General features: G+C 41.2%; 1 protein-coding gene across 1 annotated transcript in view; it reads right to left on the bottom strand.

The window, feature by feature from the left end:
• The window catches only part of pum2 (pumilio RNA-binding family member 2), a 39,989-nt gene extending 24,871 nt beyond the window's left edge, over positions 1 to 15,118 (bottom strand). The window contains 26 exon segments of the mRNA XM_004568744.5: positions 666 to 1,783; positions 1,897 to 6,593; positions 6,705 to 7,078; positions 7,206 to 7,321; positions 7,413 to 7,588; positions 7,676 to 7,848; positions 7,954 to 8,155; positions 8,277 to 8,398; positions 8,707 to 8,877; positions 9,078 to 9,280; positions 9,472 to 9,639; positions 9,735 to 9,938; positions 10,044 to 10,217; positions 10,372 to 10,591; positions 10,706 to 10,917; positions 11,040 to 11,186; positions 11,361 to 11,475; positions 11,593 to 12,043; positions 12,177 to 12,262; positions 12,364 to 12,488; positions 12,765 to 12,917; positions 13,320 to 13,467; positions 13,603 to 13,748; positions 13,853 to 13,965; positions 14,254 to 14,298; positions 14,907 to 15,118. Of these exon segments, the coding sequence (XP_004568801.2) occupies positions 666 to 1,783; positions 1,897 to 6,593; positions 6,705 to 7,078; positions 7,206 to 7,321; positions 7,413 to 7,588; positions 7,676 to 7,848; positions 7,954 to 8,155; positions 8,277 to 8,398; positions 8,707 to 8,877; positions 9,078 to 9,280; positions 9,472 to 9,639; positions 9,735 to 9,938; positions 10,044 to 10,217; positions 10,372 to 10,591; positions 10,706 to 10,917; positions 11,040 to 11,186; positions 11,361 to 11,475; positions 11,593 to 12,043; positions 12,177 to 12,262; positions 12,364 to 12,488; positions 12,765 to 12,917; positions 13,320 to 13,467; positions 13,603 to 13,748; positions 13,853 to 13,965; positions 14,254 to 14,298; positions 14,907 to 14,964 (9,917 nt within the window). The 5' untranslated portion in view covers positions 14,965 to 15,118.
• Between the last annotated feature and the right edge of the window lie 239 nt (positions 15,119 to 15,357).

The following is a 15,357-nucleotide window of genomic DNA, read 5'->3' as shown; positions in this document are numbered from 1 at the left end:
TGTCCCCAGACAAAATAATCCTATTATTCCAAAGGGGCAGTACATTTTGAGACTTGACTTCTAACTATTGTTATAACCCTGGTCAAAATGACTCTGTTTCTATATTGTGATTGTTTTATTATAAGAAATGTGTGTGTGTGTGTGTGTGTGTGTGTGTGTGTGTGTGTGTGTGTGTGTGTGTGTGTGTGTGTGTGTGTGTGTATCACAGAAACTATTTGTGTCCGATCTAAAATTAGACCAGAGGATAAAAATTACTAGCAAGGGTGTATTGCTGTGATCTTTAGGGAGTAAGCTTTTTATTGTTTTAAATCTGTACAGGAAAACATAAAACTACATGAAGAAATATTTATAGTCCATTAGCTTCCAATCTTTTTAACCAGTCAAGGTAAACTTTATGTAAAGAATGCACAGACATGAATGCAGTACAAACTGTATTTATTGATACCCAGACAGGGCTTTTGTTTTAAATAGTACAAGACACAAAGGGAGCACTGGGCGTCTGTTGTGAAATAATAAACAAAGGAACAAACATTATACAGGCATAATTTTTATTGCTCAGTTTGGTTTGCTGTTATGAAAATAGATTCACTATTACACCGTTGGTTACAAAACACAGAAAGTCAATACAGACACTATATCCTATATCATTGTTAGCTATGGTTGCTTAGTTGAATTTGGCAACAAATGGCAAAGGGATGTCAACCTCTACTTTTTGGTCACTTACTCTAACATATTTTTCAACATTTTTGCTTTTTTCCTTCAGGGATGTAATGGCATTGTTGTGCAGAGTATTAATGCCTTTCACCATTGAATTAATCCAGGACTGGATGTCAGCTGTGAGTTGTTTACTAGATATGTCAGCCAAAATATTTTGGAGTTTAGCAGTCACAGCTTTTAGATATTCCATTACAACTCTGCAGACCTCTTCAACCGGCTTGATAACGCCAGCCATAACAGGAGAGTTCATGGCATCGTTGTATGCAGTACTCACAAAGTCAGAAAGTGTCTCCAGATTCTGGGATTTCAGAGTTTGGAGAAGCTTCTCACTCTGTTGGATGGTAAACTGCATGATTGCTGATAATTTCTTTACAATGTCCTCCAGCCGGATATCTCTAAATTTTCTCACAGTAACAACCACTTGGTCCTGGATTTTCTTTAAAGCTACCAACATATCGTCAAGAATTTCCTTTCCACTGACGATGCGATTAGAACCTGGGAAGGTGAATTCAGTGGCTTGGAAATAATCAAGTGCCGTTGCAAACATGGAAGAAAGGTACTCTGGAATCTTATGGATTGCTTCTTCAGATACATCAGCAACAAAAGCAGTACATTTCTGATAGACCTCAAGCCCAGACAGCTTCTCTTTATAGCCAGGAATCTGGAACCTAGTCGCTCTCAGAAATTTAACAACAGCATCAAGGAACTTTTCAACTTTCTTCTGGTAGTTTTTGAGGATTAAAACAGTATTATCTGTGACAGTGGTCACAATCTTGCAAGATTTTACTGATTCAAGACTGTTAATAGCCCTCTTGAACATCACATTACCCTGCTTTTTAGCCTGTGCAAAGGAACCTTCGAGTCTTCTAACTTGTTTGTTGACCGCCTTGTATGTTATGACAGCAGATTCAGACACTATTTCCATGACCGCAGGCACCTGTTTCTTCGCTCCGAGCATCATCTCGTATGGTATTTCCATATTCCAGGTTGTTTGAAGGTTCAGCTTCTCAGAGTTGATCACAGACATCTTCAGACCCAAGATATCAATGTCTGTGGATGGCTCAGACTAAACAGGACACATAAAAACCAATAAGTTAATTATTTAAATAATACATCATTTAGGTTGGAAAAAAATCAGCTTTTATTAGAAAGTGCATCGATAGTAGACTATCATCTTACCGGGTAACGACCATAGAGTCTTGCTTTCACTTGTGCCGGTCGCTTAGCCTGCATCTGAACTGCAATGAGTCCTGCAGATGGATTGGAAACTGAGACAATAAGGCCTTCTTCTGGATTTCCAGTAATCTCCTCATAGATTTCCATGGTCAGGTCAAGAATGTTGACCTTTGCGGTGTTTGTGATGGCGATAGCTACATTTTCAGTAGTTAAGAAGATGGTGCTGTCATGATGTCCCTCTAGCATTGAATGTTTCACATTGAGGAGAGAGGCCATTTTAAATCCACCCATCACGTTCACATTGGTGTTGCCCTCAATCATTCCATTCAGGATCTCAAATTCAGATGTTGAAGAAGCATCTAGTTTGATGGCGATGCTGTCCTGCTTTAGGATGCTTGCGTTAGTCTTGAGAGTGATCATTGGTGTCTTCATGGAGATCTCATAGGTCATATCACCCATAACTGGGATCTTGATGCTCTGAATTTTGGGCAGGGTGATTTTTGGAAGAGTTACCTTGCGCAGGGCAGAGGGCACACGCAGAGTGGGCATTGTGATGAGGGTGAAGTCAGGCAGGGGAATTGTGAATGTTGATGTCTCAATGTTCATCATGGGAACCTTATAGGCAGGGACAATAATAGTTTTAGGCAACTCAGTGCTATATTTTTCATACTCTTCCTTTGCTTTGTCATATGATGTAGCGAGTATGGCAGCAGCCTTATCCTTGCCATTCATCATTTTCTTGTGCAGTGTCTTGAAATTGGTGTTAAACGCATTGATGACTGGATCCATATTGATGTTAATGGCGATCAACTCATGGTTCTTAGTGTACTTCAGCTTGGAGCTCATATCAAATGTTTGCTCTGTTGTGATTAGTAGATTGCCCAGACCAGTGTCTTCCCACAGTGAGTAGTCCTCCACTTTTGGTGTCTTCATGTCAACAAATGGCAAGGTAATTTCAGGAATGGTGATAGGCTGCTTCAATACATCAAGATTGGCATCTCCTTTGATTTGGGAATACAGGTTAATTTCTGTTTCTCTGTTGTCCACAGCAAAGTAATGGGAGTATTTGTACTGGTTGAATCTAGCCAGACCTGTCCAACTAGCCTGCTGCACTTCGGTGTTCACGGTGAAAGCAATGTCATTCTGGAGATCTATCTTTCCAGACAGCTTTAATGGAAGGGCAATTTTGGTATTTGCTGTGTTCTTGGTATCAAGCTTAAGCTCATTAGGTGTGACCAGAGCAAGGGCTGAGTTTGAGAGAGTTCCTTCAACCTGACCAACCAGCTGTGCACTGTGAGAGGCAGAGAAATCAATTTTCATGTCTTCAACCTTTGCCTCGAACTTGAGTTCTGCAACGCTGTTTTTAATGAAAGGTGTTTCAGTCTCAGCCTTGGCATCAACAACTACGTGGCTGAAAATGCATATTTCAGCACCAACATTCTGATTCGTTTTCACAAAGTTGCTGTCTGTTGTTCCAGTGAAACTCACTTTGGCTTTATGGAAATCCATGACCACTGACAAGTCGCTCTTGTGGCGTGCCTCATCTGAGAAGTCCCGAATTGCATATTTTTCTCTGGCCACATTGTTAAAGGTCAGTTGGATGGAGCCATCTTTAAGCAGGAAAACTACATTTTCTTTAATCTCCATTTCACTAAAGATGTTAAGGGCAGGCATGTTGATGCCATGTACGTACGTAGTGACTACGGTGGTTGAAATTCCATTTTCCATGTTGAAGACTGCATTGTTAACAAGGGTTGCAGAGTAGAGCTCAGTTTTTGCTGCTGCAATAGTATCAGCAGAAGCTTCAGCTGTCAGACCATAGAAGGTCATTTGACCCTTGTGGTCAAGTTCAAAAGACGACTGATCAACCTTGATGAGCTCAGAGATGGACACATGACTCATCTTGGGCACAGATAAATGTGCACTGGCTTCCACAGCGAAGTCAAGGATTCGCAAAGTAGATGTAGTCTTTGAGATGAGGTTCATTTTGAACTCTGGTGTATCAGAAATTGTTGTGGTGTTCTCCAGGTCAGCAGTGGTTGTGAGTTTATAATGAGGTGAAATAACTCTGAACTCTCCATAAAGTTTTCCAAAACAGGGGATCTTGCTCATTTCTGCCACTTTCTCTTTCAGCTCCATGGTGAGGGTGTCATAATCAAAGGACCTTACTTTCTGGATCATTCTGATGAAATAGTCACTCATGTCATCAATTAGCTGTTTGAAGTCAAAGGCATATAGCTCATTCAACAGCTCCTGAACAGGTACCATTATGTTTTTCATCACAGGCTGAATGTCAATTGACCTGAGAGCATCAAATGCACGCTGAATCTTTTCTCTGACCTGATACTGCTTCATCATTTTAACAATCTCATCCATGAAGGCTCCAATCGTTTTTTCAACTTCAAAGCTGGAGAGAATCTCTTCAATTTTGGTATAAATCACTTGGAACTTGTTTTCAATGTCATGTTTCTTCATCCAAACCATTATGGTGTCTTTGATAGATTTCAGTATGTTCATAACTTTTTCAGTTGGGAGCTTGGGTGTCAGGTTGGTGATGTAGTTTTCCATTGAGCTGATGAATTTTCTCAGGTCTTGGACAAACAGGTTGAAGTCAAAGTTGTTAATGGCCTCCTTTAGTTCTGCCACCTTGAGCTGGAACTTGGCACTGATCTCATACCTGTTGTTGATGTCTTTTAGCATCTCAATGCTGTTGTCCATCAGTACCACCACTGTGCTCTTCATCTTTTCAATGAATGCAGGCAGATGCTCAATAAATGGGATCTGGAGAGAGTGACTGTCACTGCTCTTGTCATATTTCACAAATCCAGAGATGGCATAATTTTGACTGGACTCACTGAAGAGGAGAGTGGAGACTGCTCCTGCCATTTCAACACCCATTCTTTCTGCATTGTTGTAGGCACTCATTTCCTGTTCAAAGGCGTGCTCATTTACTTTAGATGTCACCTTCAGTGCGACACTTTGCTCTTGGAGGTTCAGCATGCTGCTGAACTTGTTGTCCATATTTGTTGTAATGGTTGGTCTGCCTTCTAGTTCATGTGTGGTTGAAGCTCTGTACTCAAATGACTGTGTGAAAAACATGGGTTGTGCTCTCAGGAGGAATTTGCTGTATAATTCGCCACTCTGCTTTCCATACAGATTCACTGCACCATTTGAATTGAAAATGGAATCAATGTTCAGGGTGAAGGGTGCAGCCACAGTTGCAACTTTGCTGTCCAGATGAAGAGATGGGGAGTTGAAGTTAGCCACATTGTTGAACTTCATGGTCAGGCCAGCAACCTCGATATCAGTGGTATGCGTCATTTGAGTTCCCAGGAGTTTACCGTTGGTGTTATACTTTGCAGACAGGACCATGTCAATAAACTTGATTTCATAGGTGTGTCTGAGCTCTTCCTCTGAGAAAGCTCCCATCACTGTTCCAGTCAGCTCCAGGTCGTAGGGCTCTGCCTTGAACTGGGCATCATTCACGAAGCTAACCTCCATTATCTTCAGGTCATTTTTCACAATAACTGAGGCAGCAGAACGGCCCATGTTGACTGTGATGTCATGCTTGTAAGAGTTGCTGCTGTCAAGCAAGTTGTCAGTCTTGGACTGCAGGGTAAAAGATCTCAGTGTAAGAGACAGTGCATTTGTGTTTTCAGTCCTCATCTCCTTGAAAGATCCAACCATGTTGTTAGAGAGAGTCAAGCCATCTTCATTCACTCTGAAGTTCACTCTGTTCCTGCTGTTAATATCAAAGAGGTTAGCCTCAAAGTTGCTGTTAAAGTAGACTTCTGTGGTTGCAATCTTGCCTCCAATGGTGAGCTCTGCTTTGTTTTCTTTAATGCCTCCTTTTGTTGTGAGAGACATGGTGGCACTTGAAGTGTCAACTGTACCATGGAAAATATTCTCAAATGTGAATGGACTGTGCTGGGCGGTTGTTGTACAGCTGGTGGTCAGGCCATTGGTGTTCAGGGAAAAGGCGGCCTTGTGAGAGGCGATGCTTGAAAAGATGTTCATGGAGGCCTCAGTGTTGACCTCCATGCCAGAGGGATTAAGGGAACCGGTAAGCAGTGAGTAGATACGGTTGCTTGTATCATCGGCTAGATTCTCTATTCTGAGACTGGCCTGTCCTCTAGAGGCAGCAAAATCTATCTGGCTCCGAAGCATCCTCTCGTCAGCCTGTGTCTCAGAGCTGGACTGGATGGTAAACTTGAGATCCTTGTACCTAAGGTTAATTTTGGTGTTGTGCACAATGGGGTCGCTGTTCACTTTAGTGTTAGAGTCAAACAGAAGCTCTTCCTCTGCATATGATGCCTTCATCTTGTTTTCAAGCTTCAGGTCTTCAGACTTCACATTCAGTGAACTCTGCATTATTGCTTCTTTCTTCGCTGGGTCGACCGAGAAGGTGTAGAGATAGGTGGTGGAAGCGGTCATGGGTCCAACAGTGACACTTCCATTTGTGTTAACATTTCCAAAAAACTTTTTAGAGTCAAGGGTCATCTGGGTAGTAATAGTCAGGGAGGTGTCCAGACCCACAGGGGCAACAGCATGCACGTTGTAGCGGCCAGTTGACATCAAACTGTCTGTGACTGCAATGGTTTCCTGAACATTAAAACCTGTGGTGATCAGCATGTGTTTCAGGGAACCATCAAGAGTGAATTCCATAGTTTCCACTTCTGTGTCAGTGATTTTGGTTGCTCCTTTAGAACAGACAAATAAAAAAAATTAACAATTCGTCTCAGCGTCTATGTTTTTTCTGCACTGTTCAATAACAAATGTATAGTTTATAAGAATAAAGAATAAAGAATTACCCTCAGCTGAAAATGAGAGGAATTTGATTGGACTGTCAGCCACAATGTTGAATTTGGCCACATAGTTAGGAGACTCTGCAGTGTTGTTACCAGCAGACGCTGTTGCCTCCCACTTATAATAGTTGGTGTCGACCTTGGCAGCCATTTCCACCATGCCCATCAGAGGCAGGGTGAGATCATAGTCAGATGGGATGTTAAAAGTTGGGATTTGGATTCCTCGTGAGGCAAAATCTATGCCCAACTTCGGCATGGAAATGTGTGGAGTGGTGACCATTTGAGGTATCCTCAGCTCCTCAGATGATTTGCCCCCAAAAGGAACTGGGATGGTGATAGTCAGACGGTCCTGGTTTAACTGGTATATCAGTGTGCTTTCACTGTTGAAATGGTGAGAGTAGGGAACTTGTTAAAATGTTGTATTTATTCAGTATAAGGTTTGAAAGTTTTTTTTTTTATTATAATAACAATTGTGAAGATACTAGTTAATGTTTTTGCTTCACTTACAGGTTCATGAACAGGTTTTCAGGCACAGATGGCATTTCCATCATAGCTAAGCTGTTCCTCAGTCTCGCCATATAGGGACAATCAGCTGAGACTTTGTCCATCCAGATATTGCTGGCCTGATTAAAACACATCATATTTCTTATGATTCAGTCTGGACAGACTAAAAACTACGAAATAAACATTCAGTTAGTATAAAATTCTTTTTACCTCAATTCCTTTGTTGAGGATGTGTCGTAGTTTCATATCAGTCTCGATAACCCGCTGGTCCATAACATCCTCTGCAGTCTTCCTCAGCCAGGCCTGGACGACCTTAGTGTAATGCACTGGGACTTTTGTTTCAGCATTCATGTTGGACATCAGCTGAACCTCAGCCTGCTCTTCGCCTGTGACAGTAAAAAGACAGTGATTTAAACTGTGCCTGACATGACCATTCTTTGAGCTCCATTGCCACTCTTCTTGAGCAAAATTACCATATTTGAAGGTGACTGCCTGAATGGAGGAGATCTCTGGGAGCTTGACATCACTTCTGATCTCCATGGTGAGTCCGTCGGCTTTGCTCATGGTAGCAGTGACTGTGGCATCTGTCCTGAGTGAGGGGACTAACAGCTGAAGCTGCAGCATGCCATCAGTCATAGCCTGAAGCCTATAATTAATAATAAAAAAAGCAGTTAATTTCTGCAATGAGGTCAGTGGAATTATAGTAAAGTAACAGAACAGTTTAGGAAAATATTTTGCTGGGTTTACTCACTTGGCACGGCCAGTCAGAGTGAGTTGAGGCACGTTCTTGTTGGAGATCTCGAGGGTAATAGATTTGCCTCCGGCATTGCTATCTGTCATGCCGAGCTTGACGCCCGCCTCAACATCAAAGTCAGGTATGTTGATCTGAGTGCTGAAGACATTTCTGTTCCTGTTGTATGTCATGGTGACTGTAGCCTCAGTAGGCTGAGCACCTGACGTCACAGAGTCAGAAAAAGGTTAATCACTTATCTGTATAACTCAAAAAAAGAAAAAGAAAAGAAAGAGGCAGCACATGTAATAAAATTCTTGATTAAAAAAAAGCAATATTCATACCTTCGGCTCTCAGGGTCATCTTCACAGAATTAACCTTGTGGCGTCCGTCCTTTTCTTCGCCATAGGTGATACTGGCTGTGTACTCAGAGACCTCTTTAGTAGGCTCAATGTCCAGAGCAAACCTTGGGTAAAAATAAAGTCTTTAGTACATTTTTATTTCTTCTAATGCAATTTGGTACTGTGCAGCAATAAAATCTATAATCTCATGTGCATATATCCAGCTAAAACCACCATCTGAGATGAGCTAAAATCTTTTCATCTTGACCTATTCTTATCTGTATTTAACCATCTTCTTTTCAACTGTACCACAATATACTAAACAATATTTAGCATTAAATGGAAATATGTTACATGATCATATTTAAGGCATTTCCATTTCTTATTTAACAAAGAAACAAAGCAAAACCTGACTTTTTAAAGGACATCTTACTCAGTCTCTCCGTTCAGAGGGAAGTAAGGAGCAGCCGTTTTGCCAGGAGCGTCACCATGAAGTGTTTTTGTGCAGTATTTGACTCCAGAGAAGAGAGGGCTGCAGCTGGAGTCGGCTAGTCTGTGTGGGATTACTGTAGCGTGTCCAGCACCCACAATCATAACTTTGTTGCTATTTCAAACAAAGAACAGCAAAATTACTTTACAACTTCTAACAACATTATTAAAAACACAGAATATATGAAATGCAATACGCTCCCTGTTGGTAGTGTTCTTTATAATTAATATTTATATGATATTGATTGAATAATCAATATCAATTAATACCATTTACTTGTATTACACAAAGTAAGTTATCAGATTTTTTTTTACCTGATTCTTAAGAATTTCATGGTGCCCTGTGGAGCAGGGATGGAAAGTTTGACCTGGTTTTGCTCCATGGTGATCTTGGCATTGAAAGAGCTCTCATGGTACATGTTGGTGTGCATCTCAACTGAAGAGACAACAAATTCAGGCACATGGATTCCCATCTGAGTCATGAACTCAATTCCAATTGCGGGCATGAACACCAGCTCCTGGAAACAAAGGGGATCACAGAAAAATTGAAGTGTGTGGGGAAAAAATGACCAACAGTCAGGATTAATATGACTGAGAATTCTACGTACATGTCACAGAAACAAACAATTAAAACAGCAACATTGTAATAACAATTGCTGTTTTAGTATGGTGCTAAACACAGGTTAAATACAGTAGATGGAAACCTTACCATGTTTGGAGTCATGCGAAGACCTCCTTTTGCACCAGGAGCAAAGGTGCCAGACAGAGCAAATGTCAGAGGCAAGCCAGATGCTGTTGACATCATGAATTTGTTGTCCATGAAGATGTAATGGGCAAAAATCTCATTGCGAGTGCTTGAAATCAGGTTAGACATGACCTGACAGGGAGAAATACAGTTAACAAATAGAGTTTTTCAGCTGCAAATAAAAATAAATCTATATAGACACTATATTAATGACTGCAGAACACTACCTTTGTAGGTACTATCCTCATGAAAATGTTTGCATACATCATTGCATTTTCAGCAATAGACTTCAGTTCATTGCTCTTGATGTAGCCAAGCTCAGCTCCCATTAGCCTCAGGTAGGCCATGGCCTCTGGGGACTCTCGGTTCTGCAGGTCTTTTACCAGCTTGTTGAGGTTGCGGACAATTTCTGTTGCAAGGTTTTCAGGAGCCTTAAGAAAAAGGGACCAATATGTTAGATACGTTGGTGTGAGTGACAATGATACGTTTATTAAGAATAAGAGTGTTTAACAGAAACAGTTATGCGAGTGATATACCTTTTGCCCCTCTATTTTCAGTGGAGCAACCCATTTCTCCAGAACTTCCTTGATCTTTGGTGACATCTGTTCTTCAGCCCAGTACAGAGCCTTGGACACTGTGTCAGGGAAGAATCCATTCTTGCCAAACAGAGCCTCAATGGTTGGCTCAAAGCCTTTTCCTTCCATGCCAACCTGCCAAAAAGAATTTAATAATATGAATACAAAAATGAACCAGGAGTTGTTGGGGTTAGGTCCCATCAAATAAAATGAATCCCCATGAATAAAGTTCAGCGTTAAAGGTGTAAAAATGGCATAAATAATTGTGCGTGAGAAGCACTGTACATACCTCCCAAATATCCATGCTGTAACCAAAAGCATTCAGGGTAGTTTCCAGCAAGACTTCTCTTGGCAACGTGCTGCTGGGATCGAAAATGACATTGCCTTGAATTTTGGCCGCCATGCTCTCATGTGCCATTCCCAGCTCATAGTTGCGAGATTTTGTGGTGTAGTCGCTGTGTGTAGAAACTTCTGTGTCCTGCAGGGCATCCATTATTTTCTCCCCAAGCCTGGAGTGAAGATTAAAAGTAAAACTATTAGCTGAGTGTAAATAGATGGGTGCCCAAATCGGCGCTATATTAGTATAGAACAACACATTAAGCTGAAAAATGCTTCATTCTTACTTTTTGGTCTCTGAATCAGTTGAGGAAATGATGTTGTAGATGTGGGAGGACACAAAAGCCCTGATCTGCTCGTTCTGCTCTTGGTTAAGCAGCTTCTTCACCACCTCAATGTCGCTGTCCTCGGGGTTTCTCATCAGTATCAGATAAGCTGCCAGACGTTTCTGCACAGCGCCCTTGGGATACTGGCTGACCCTCTGGAGGTTGGCACGAATCTGGACAGGAAAACAATTTGAAAAAACAGTGACTTAATGGTCTTTGTAGCTGCAGTTTGTCTCCACTATAAAACCGGGAAGCAAGGAGACTCCTCATGTAGAAGAGGAATGTGGTTAGTTACCTCATCTGTCACAGACATGCGCCTGAAAGCCTGGATGGCGGCCAGCTGCACGGACAAAGTGGTTGCGGGCTGTCTCATGCACTTGAGCAGGGTGGTCTTAATAGCAGGATCGGTGGCCTCCATTGCGTCTCCCATGTTGCCAACAACCTGGACAGAATATGAAAGCAAATCATAAATCATGCAATTAAATGTTCCCTTTAAAACTTTTCTATCTTTGTCCTCAGGAAATGTGGGATCATGTGTTTTTTCCCCTCTGTATTGTCTTGATATAATAAAGTTTCTTGAATGAAAATGTAGTCTTATTCACGTCTTGTTACCTACCCTTAAAGTCAGGAAAGTCAGGTCTTTGTCACCAGCGCAGTCTGCACCCAGAAGAGAAGCAATATAGTTGTAGACAGCTGTGATCTCTGGAGTGACTCCCTCAGATTTATACAGTCTAGAGGAAAAGACAGACATTAGGGATTATGTATTAATTTACAACAGGTACCACAATTCAGTGTTACTGCATCGAGGAGAGCGTCCTTCAGAATGTCATATATTTATGTTCACTTACTTCCTGGCTGCATTGCTCAAAGCATACATGATGGGTTTGCTCTGCTTGTACTGAGCCATTGCCAACAAGTCTTTCACCATCTGCTGTGAAGGGTTGGGCAGCAGCCCCAGGGCGTAGACAACAGCATCAACCTCAACAGCATCTTCATGAAAGGTCCTGAGAAGCTTGAGCATGGCGCTAGTGCATTCTGGTGTACCACACTGAGCCAGAGCTTGCCACGTCAGAGAGGGTGAAATGTCTGTCATCTCAACAATAGCCGAGTTCAGGGTGTCCCCCTTCAGGCCACGAAACTCTGACACCAGCTGGCGGAAAAGGCCGGCGCGCTTCTCGCCCTCGTTGGTCTCTGACAGAGAGTTCAGCTTCTGCATCGTGGCAGCGACAGCATCCATGGTTTGCACTGGGGATTTGTCGTCAACAACATCCATGGGCAAGTACCTGACATTGTCCTCATCTGTACAGAAATAAATCACAAGCAGTGGAAAATCTATTAGAATCTGGATGTTAGAGACACACGTAAAATATTTATATTGTTTTTTCCCCCCTATTTTTTACTAAATTTGTTTTCACACAACAGAAGCACTCACTGTGATCAAAGATTCTGTCATTGATCTTGGCAGTCGCTCTCAGAGTCACAGTCTGCTTCACCATAGCAGAAATTCCATATTGGTTTCTTTTTTCAGAAGAGAGAAATCCCCAAATGTGCATTAGATTTCAAAGAGAATTCACAAAATTATTCATGAAAAATATACAAAAAGTCAAAATAAAACTTACTCATGGGACAAGGGCAGGAAGATGTGTTTCTCTGTGCAGGTTCCACTGGTCATGTGTTTCTTCTGGTTGTCAAACCTGTAGTTACAGCTCTGAGTGCTCCTGATCAGCTTGGACAGGCCGTATTTCTGACAGGCAATAAATAAATAAATAAATAAAAATTAATGTTTTGTCAGAAGTTTGGAGAATGTAGAATGCTGGGAAATGTAGATGTACTTTGTGGCTTGACGTTGGAAGAAAAAAGGGATGGATGTTTGCTTTGTGGTTTTATACTATGGAAATATAGCTTGGGTTCATTTAATAATGCAATCAGACCATATTTTTTTCCTGATGATTGAGTGCTGATATTTTGACTCTTGGCCTGAGTTTGTGATGGCAGTGTCAGATTTTTGTTGAACTCTTACCATCCCAGAGACGAGAGCCAGGGGACTGGTGTCCTGTCTGCGGGCAGTGAACCAGTCACATCTGGACAGATCCCTGCTGACTGTCACATCAGTAGCAATGTCCTGTTTGTTGTTGACGGTGAAGTCGGTGGAGCACACTCCGTGCACGGTGGGCTGGAAATGATTAGGATGTTCAAAACAATTCAATATTCAAGCTGTAAGAACTGGACCTATGGACGTGCATTCCTTCCTTTAACTTATCTCTTAAATCAGGTAATCAATCATTCTTAAAGATTACCTCCATTATGAGAGCAGCGCTTGTCAATAACAAGATAAAGTTATCTAGGACTTTGACCTGTTGCTGAAAATTGTCATTGTTGGAACATGCTGTTACAACAGTGTATTTATCTCCTTTGACTGGGCCAGCTTATCTGCACCTTGTGCAACTTATCTATGCATGACTAAACAACAAACTGAATCAGGCTCTACTTGGTGTGATTTAATTGCCAACTATGAAGCTATGAAAATTTTCCCAAAAAAGAAAAAATCAAGTAATAAACAAGTGAGGGGAGCTACCATTTCATTGTTCTTCTCCTCTTCCATCACAGGCACCATGAGAGCTGAGACAATTCCTCTCTTGATGTTGAGGATGTTGACGGGCTCATTGTCCTCAGGGTACAGCCTGACATCTGTCTGTCCTTCAACTGTGATCTTTAGAGTGTTTCTGTTGACGTGGACAGATCATCATTTACAGCCTGCCATTCAGGTCACTCTTTGATTTCCTCAGTTACCCTGGATCCTAATTTCTGAGAGCAATTAACAAAATACATAAATCTTTCCTACAAACAAGATGACTCACTTCTCCATGGCAGCTTTGAAAGCCTCAGCTCCAGCAGCAGGACGATACAGTGGATTCCCCTCATCGTCAACGCCAACAACCTCGCTCAGAGAGCAGTCTGTTGTGCGGAGGATGAAGCTACAGGTCTGGGGCACATCAACCTCAACCTGTGCAGCAGAATAAACAGTTTGTTTGGACTTCTTGTTTTACATTCAGGGTCATGAGATTGCTGTTATTTTTCCTCAGCAATGATCTAAGCTCGAAGACTTACTGTGCAGGAGACTTTGGGGCCGCTTTTATTGTCTGTAGCTCCATTCACAGTGTTAAAGGTCTCAGCTTCGTAGTCATACACAAATCTTCTGAAGTGCCTGTATCTTTTGGCCACTGAAAAGTATTTAAAGCATTTACAGCAATAGTTAGAACAACAACAGCCAGTTTATCAAATGCTAAACTAAAATAAAAACTTCAAGGCTAGCTCCACTCAAACCAAAGTTTTACATCCAGGACTTATGGAACTGAAGCCAAATATTTAATGCGTAGTTCTCTATATACGTTCTAGGTATAATGGAAATTAAATATTTCAAGCTTCCCATTTTGATTTTCCCGTTTTATAATATTAAATTACACATTGTAAAATATTTACTTTTAAACAATGACAACAAAGACACTCACAAAAGCAGGCTGGAGATGGTTCCTCAACACTTCCAACATCTTGCTCTGAAAAACAAAAAAACCCCAAACAAACGCACAAGCTGCCATTACAGTGCAACAACACAATTGCAAATGATTGAATACAGTAATTATGCCACATTTGGCCGCTCTCTTATTCCAAGCGTGAGTCTCTGCGCATTTGATTTGGCAGATTTTATGCCAAATACGCTGTCTTATGCAAGCCCTAAGGAATTTGAGTCTCCAACCCGAGGGGAAACCGGGGATTTTTGTTTGGTGAATGTTTAAGCTACATGTTAAATACAGTAATAAATACTACTAATAAAAAAAACATAGTAATTTTATTTGTCAGTGCCTTGCTTAACACTTAACACAAACTAACAATATTTACTGTAAATTTTTACATGTCGAAGTCTAATTAAATAGCTACACATTTGTTTTGCTCCATTTTAAAAACGTAAGAGACATAAACAGTATCAAATATCATCGTCTCAAATTTGTAAAATATGTGTTCCATTTCAGAGCAAGTTGCCAACTTTTCACAAAGCTAAAAAAAAGCATTCGTTACATATTTTTAAACAAACAGATTTAATTCACATACAGGTCTAAGTTTTAAAAATCCACTGCCTTTAAATGGAAAAAAATATTGTACTCACGGGCTAGTGTGCATGTGCCCAGAAACAGCACAAGGCAGAGCTTGTAACCCAACATCATGGGTTGAGCTCCTGGAAGCCTTAAGGTAAGAAGAGTCCCCCTCTTTCTCTGAAGACTAATTCTTGTGCTTTCGCCTTTTGGCTTTTATAGCTTTCAAGACATACTGTATGTGATTGCAGGGACTTGCAAATGTGTTGCCCTGGTTCCAAAGTCTGAGCAGTCCTTGTGGCAGGTCAAAGGTAAAAAGACTGTCTGTCAGCACTGGGTGGGGGTGGCCAGTGATTATTCTAAATGACTGTTGTTTTATTATTTCTGGTTTGAGATCATCCTGAGGTCATTAATATAGAATGCTAATGCTAATGCTTATTGTTAAAAAAACAAAAAACACCCCCCCCCCCCCTTCCCCCTGACAATTTGTATCTAGCAGATAATTTATTATTTAGTGCTGTACTA

The sequence above is a fragment of the Maylandia zebra genome, linkage group LG15 (genome assembly GCF_041146795.1).
Source record: "Maylandia zebra isolate NMK-2024a linkage group LG15, Mzebra_GT3a, whole genome shotgun sequence".
Lineage (NCBI taxonomy): Eukaryota > Metazoa > Chordata > Actinopteri > Cichliformes > Cichlidae > Maylandia > Maylandia zebra.
Note: the sequence above shows the minus strand (reverse complement) of the source record. Positions and strands in the feature narration are given on the sequence as shown.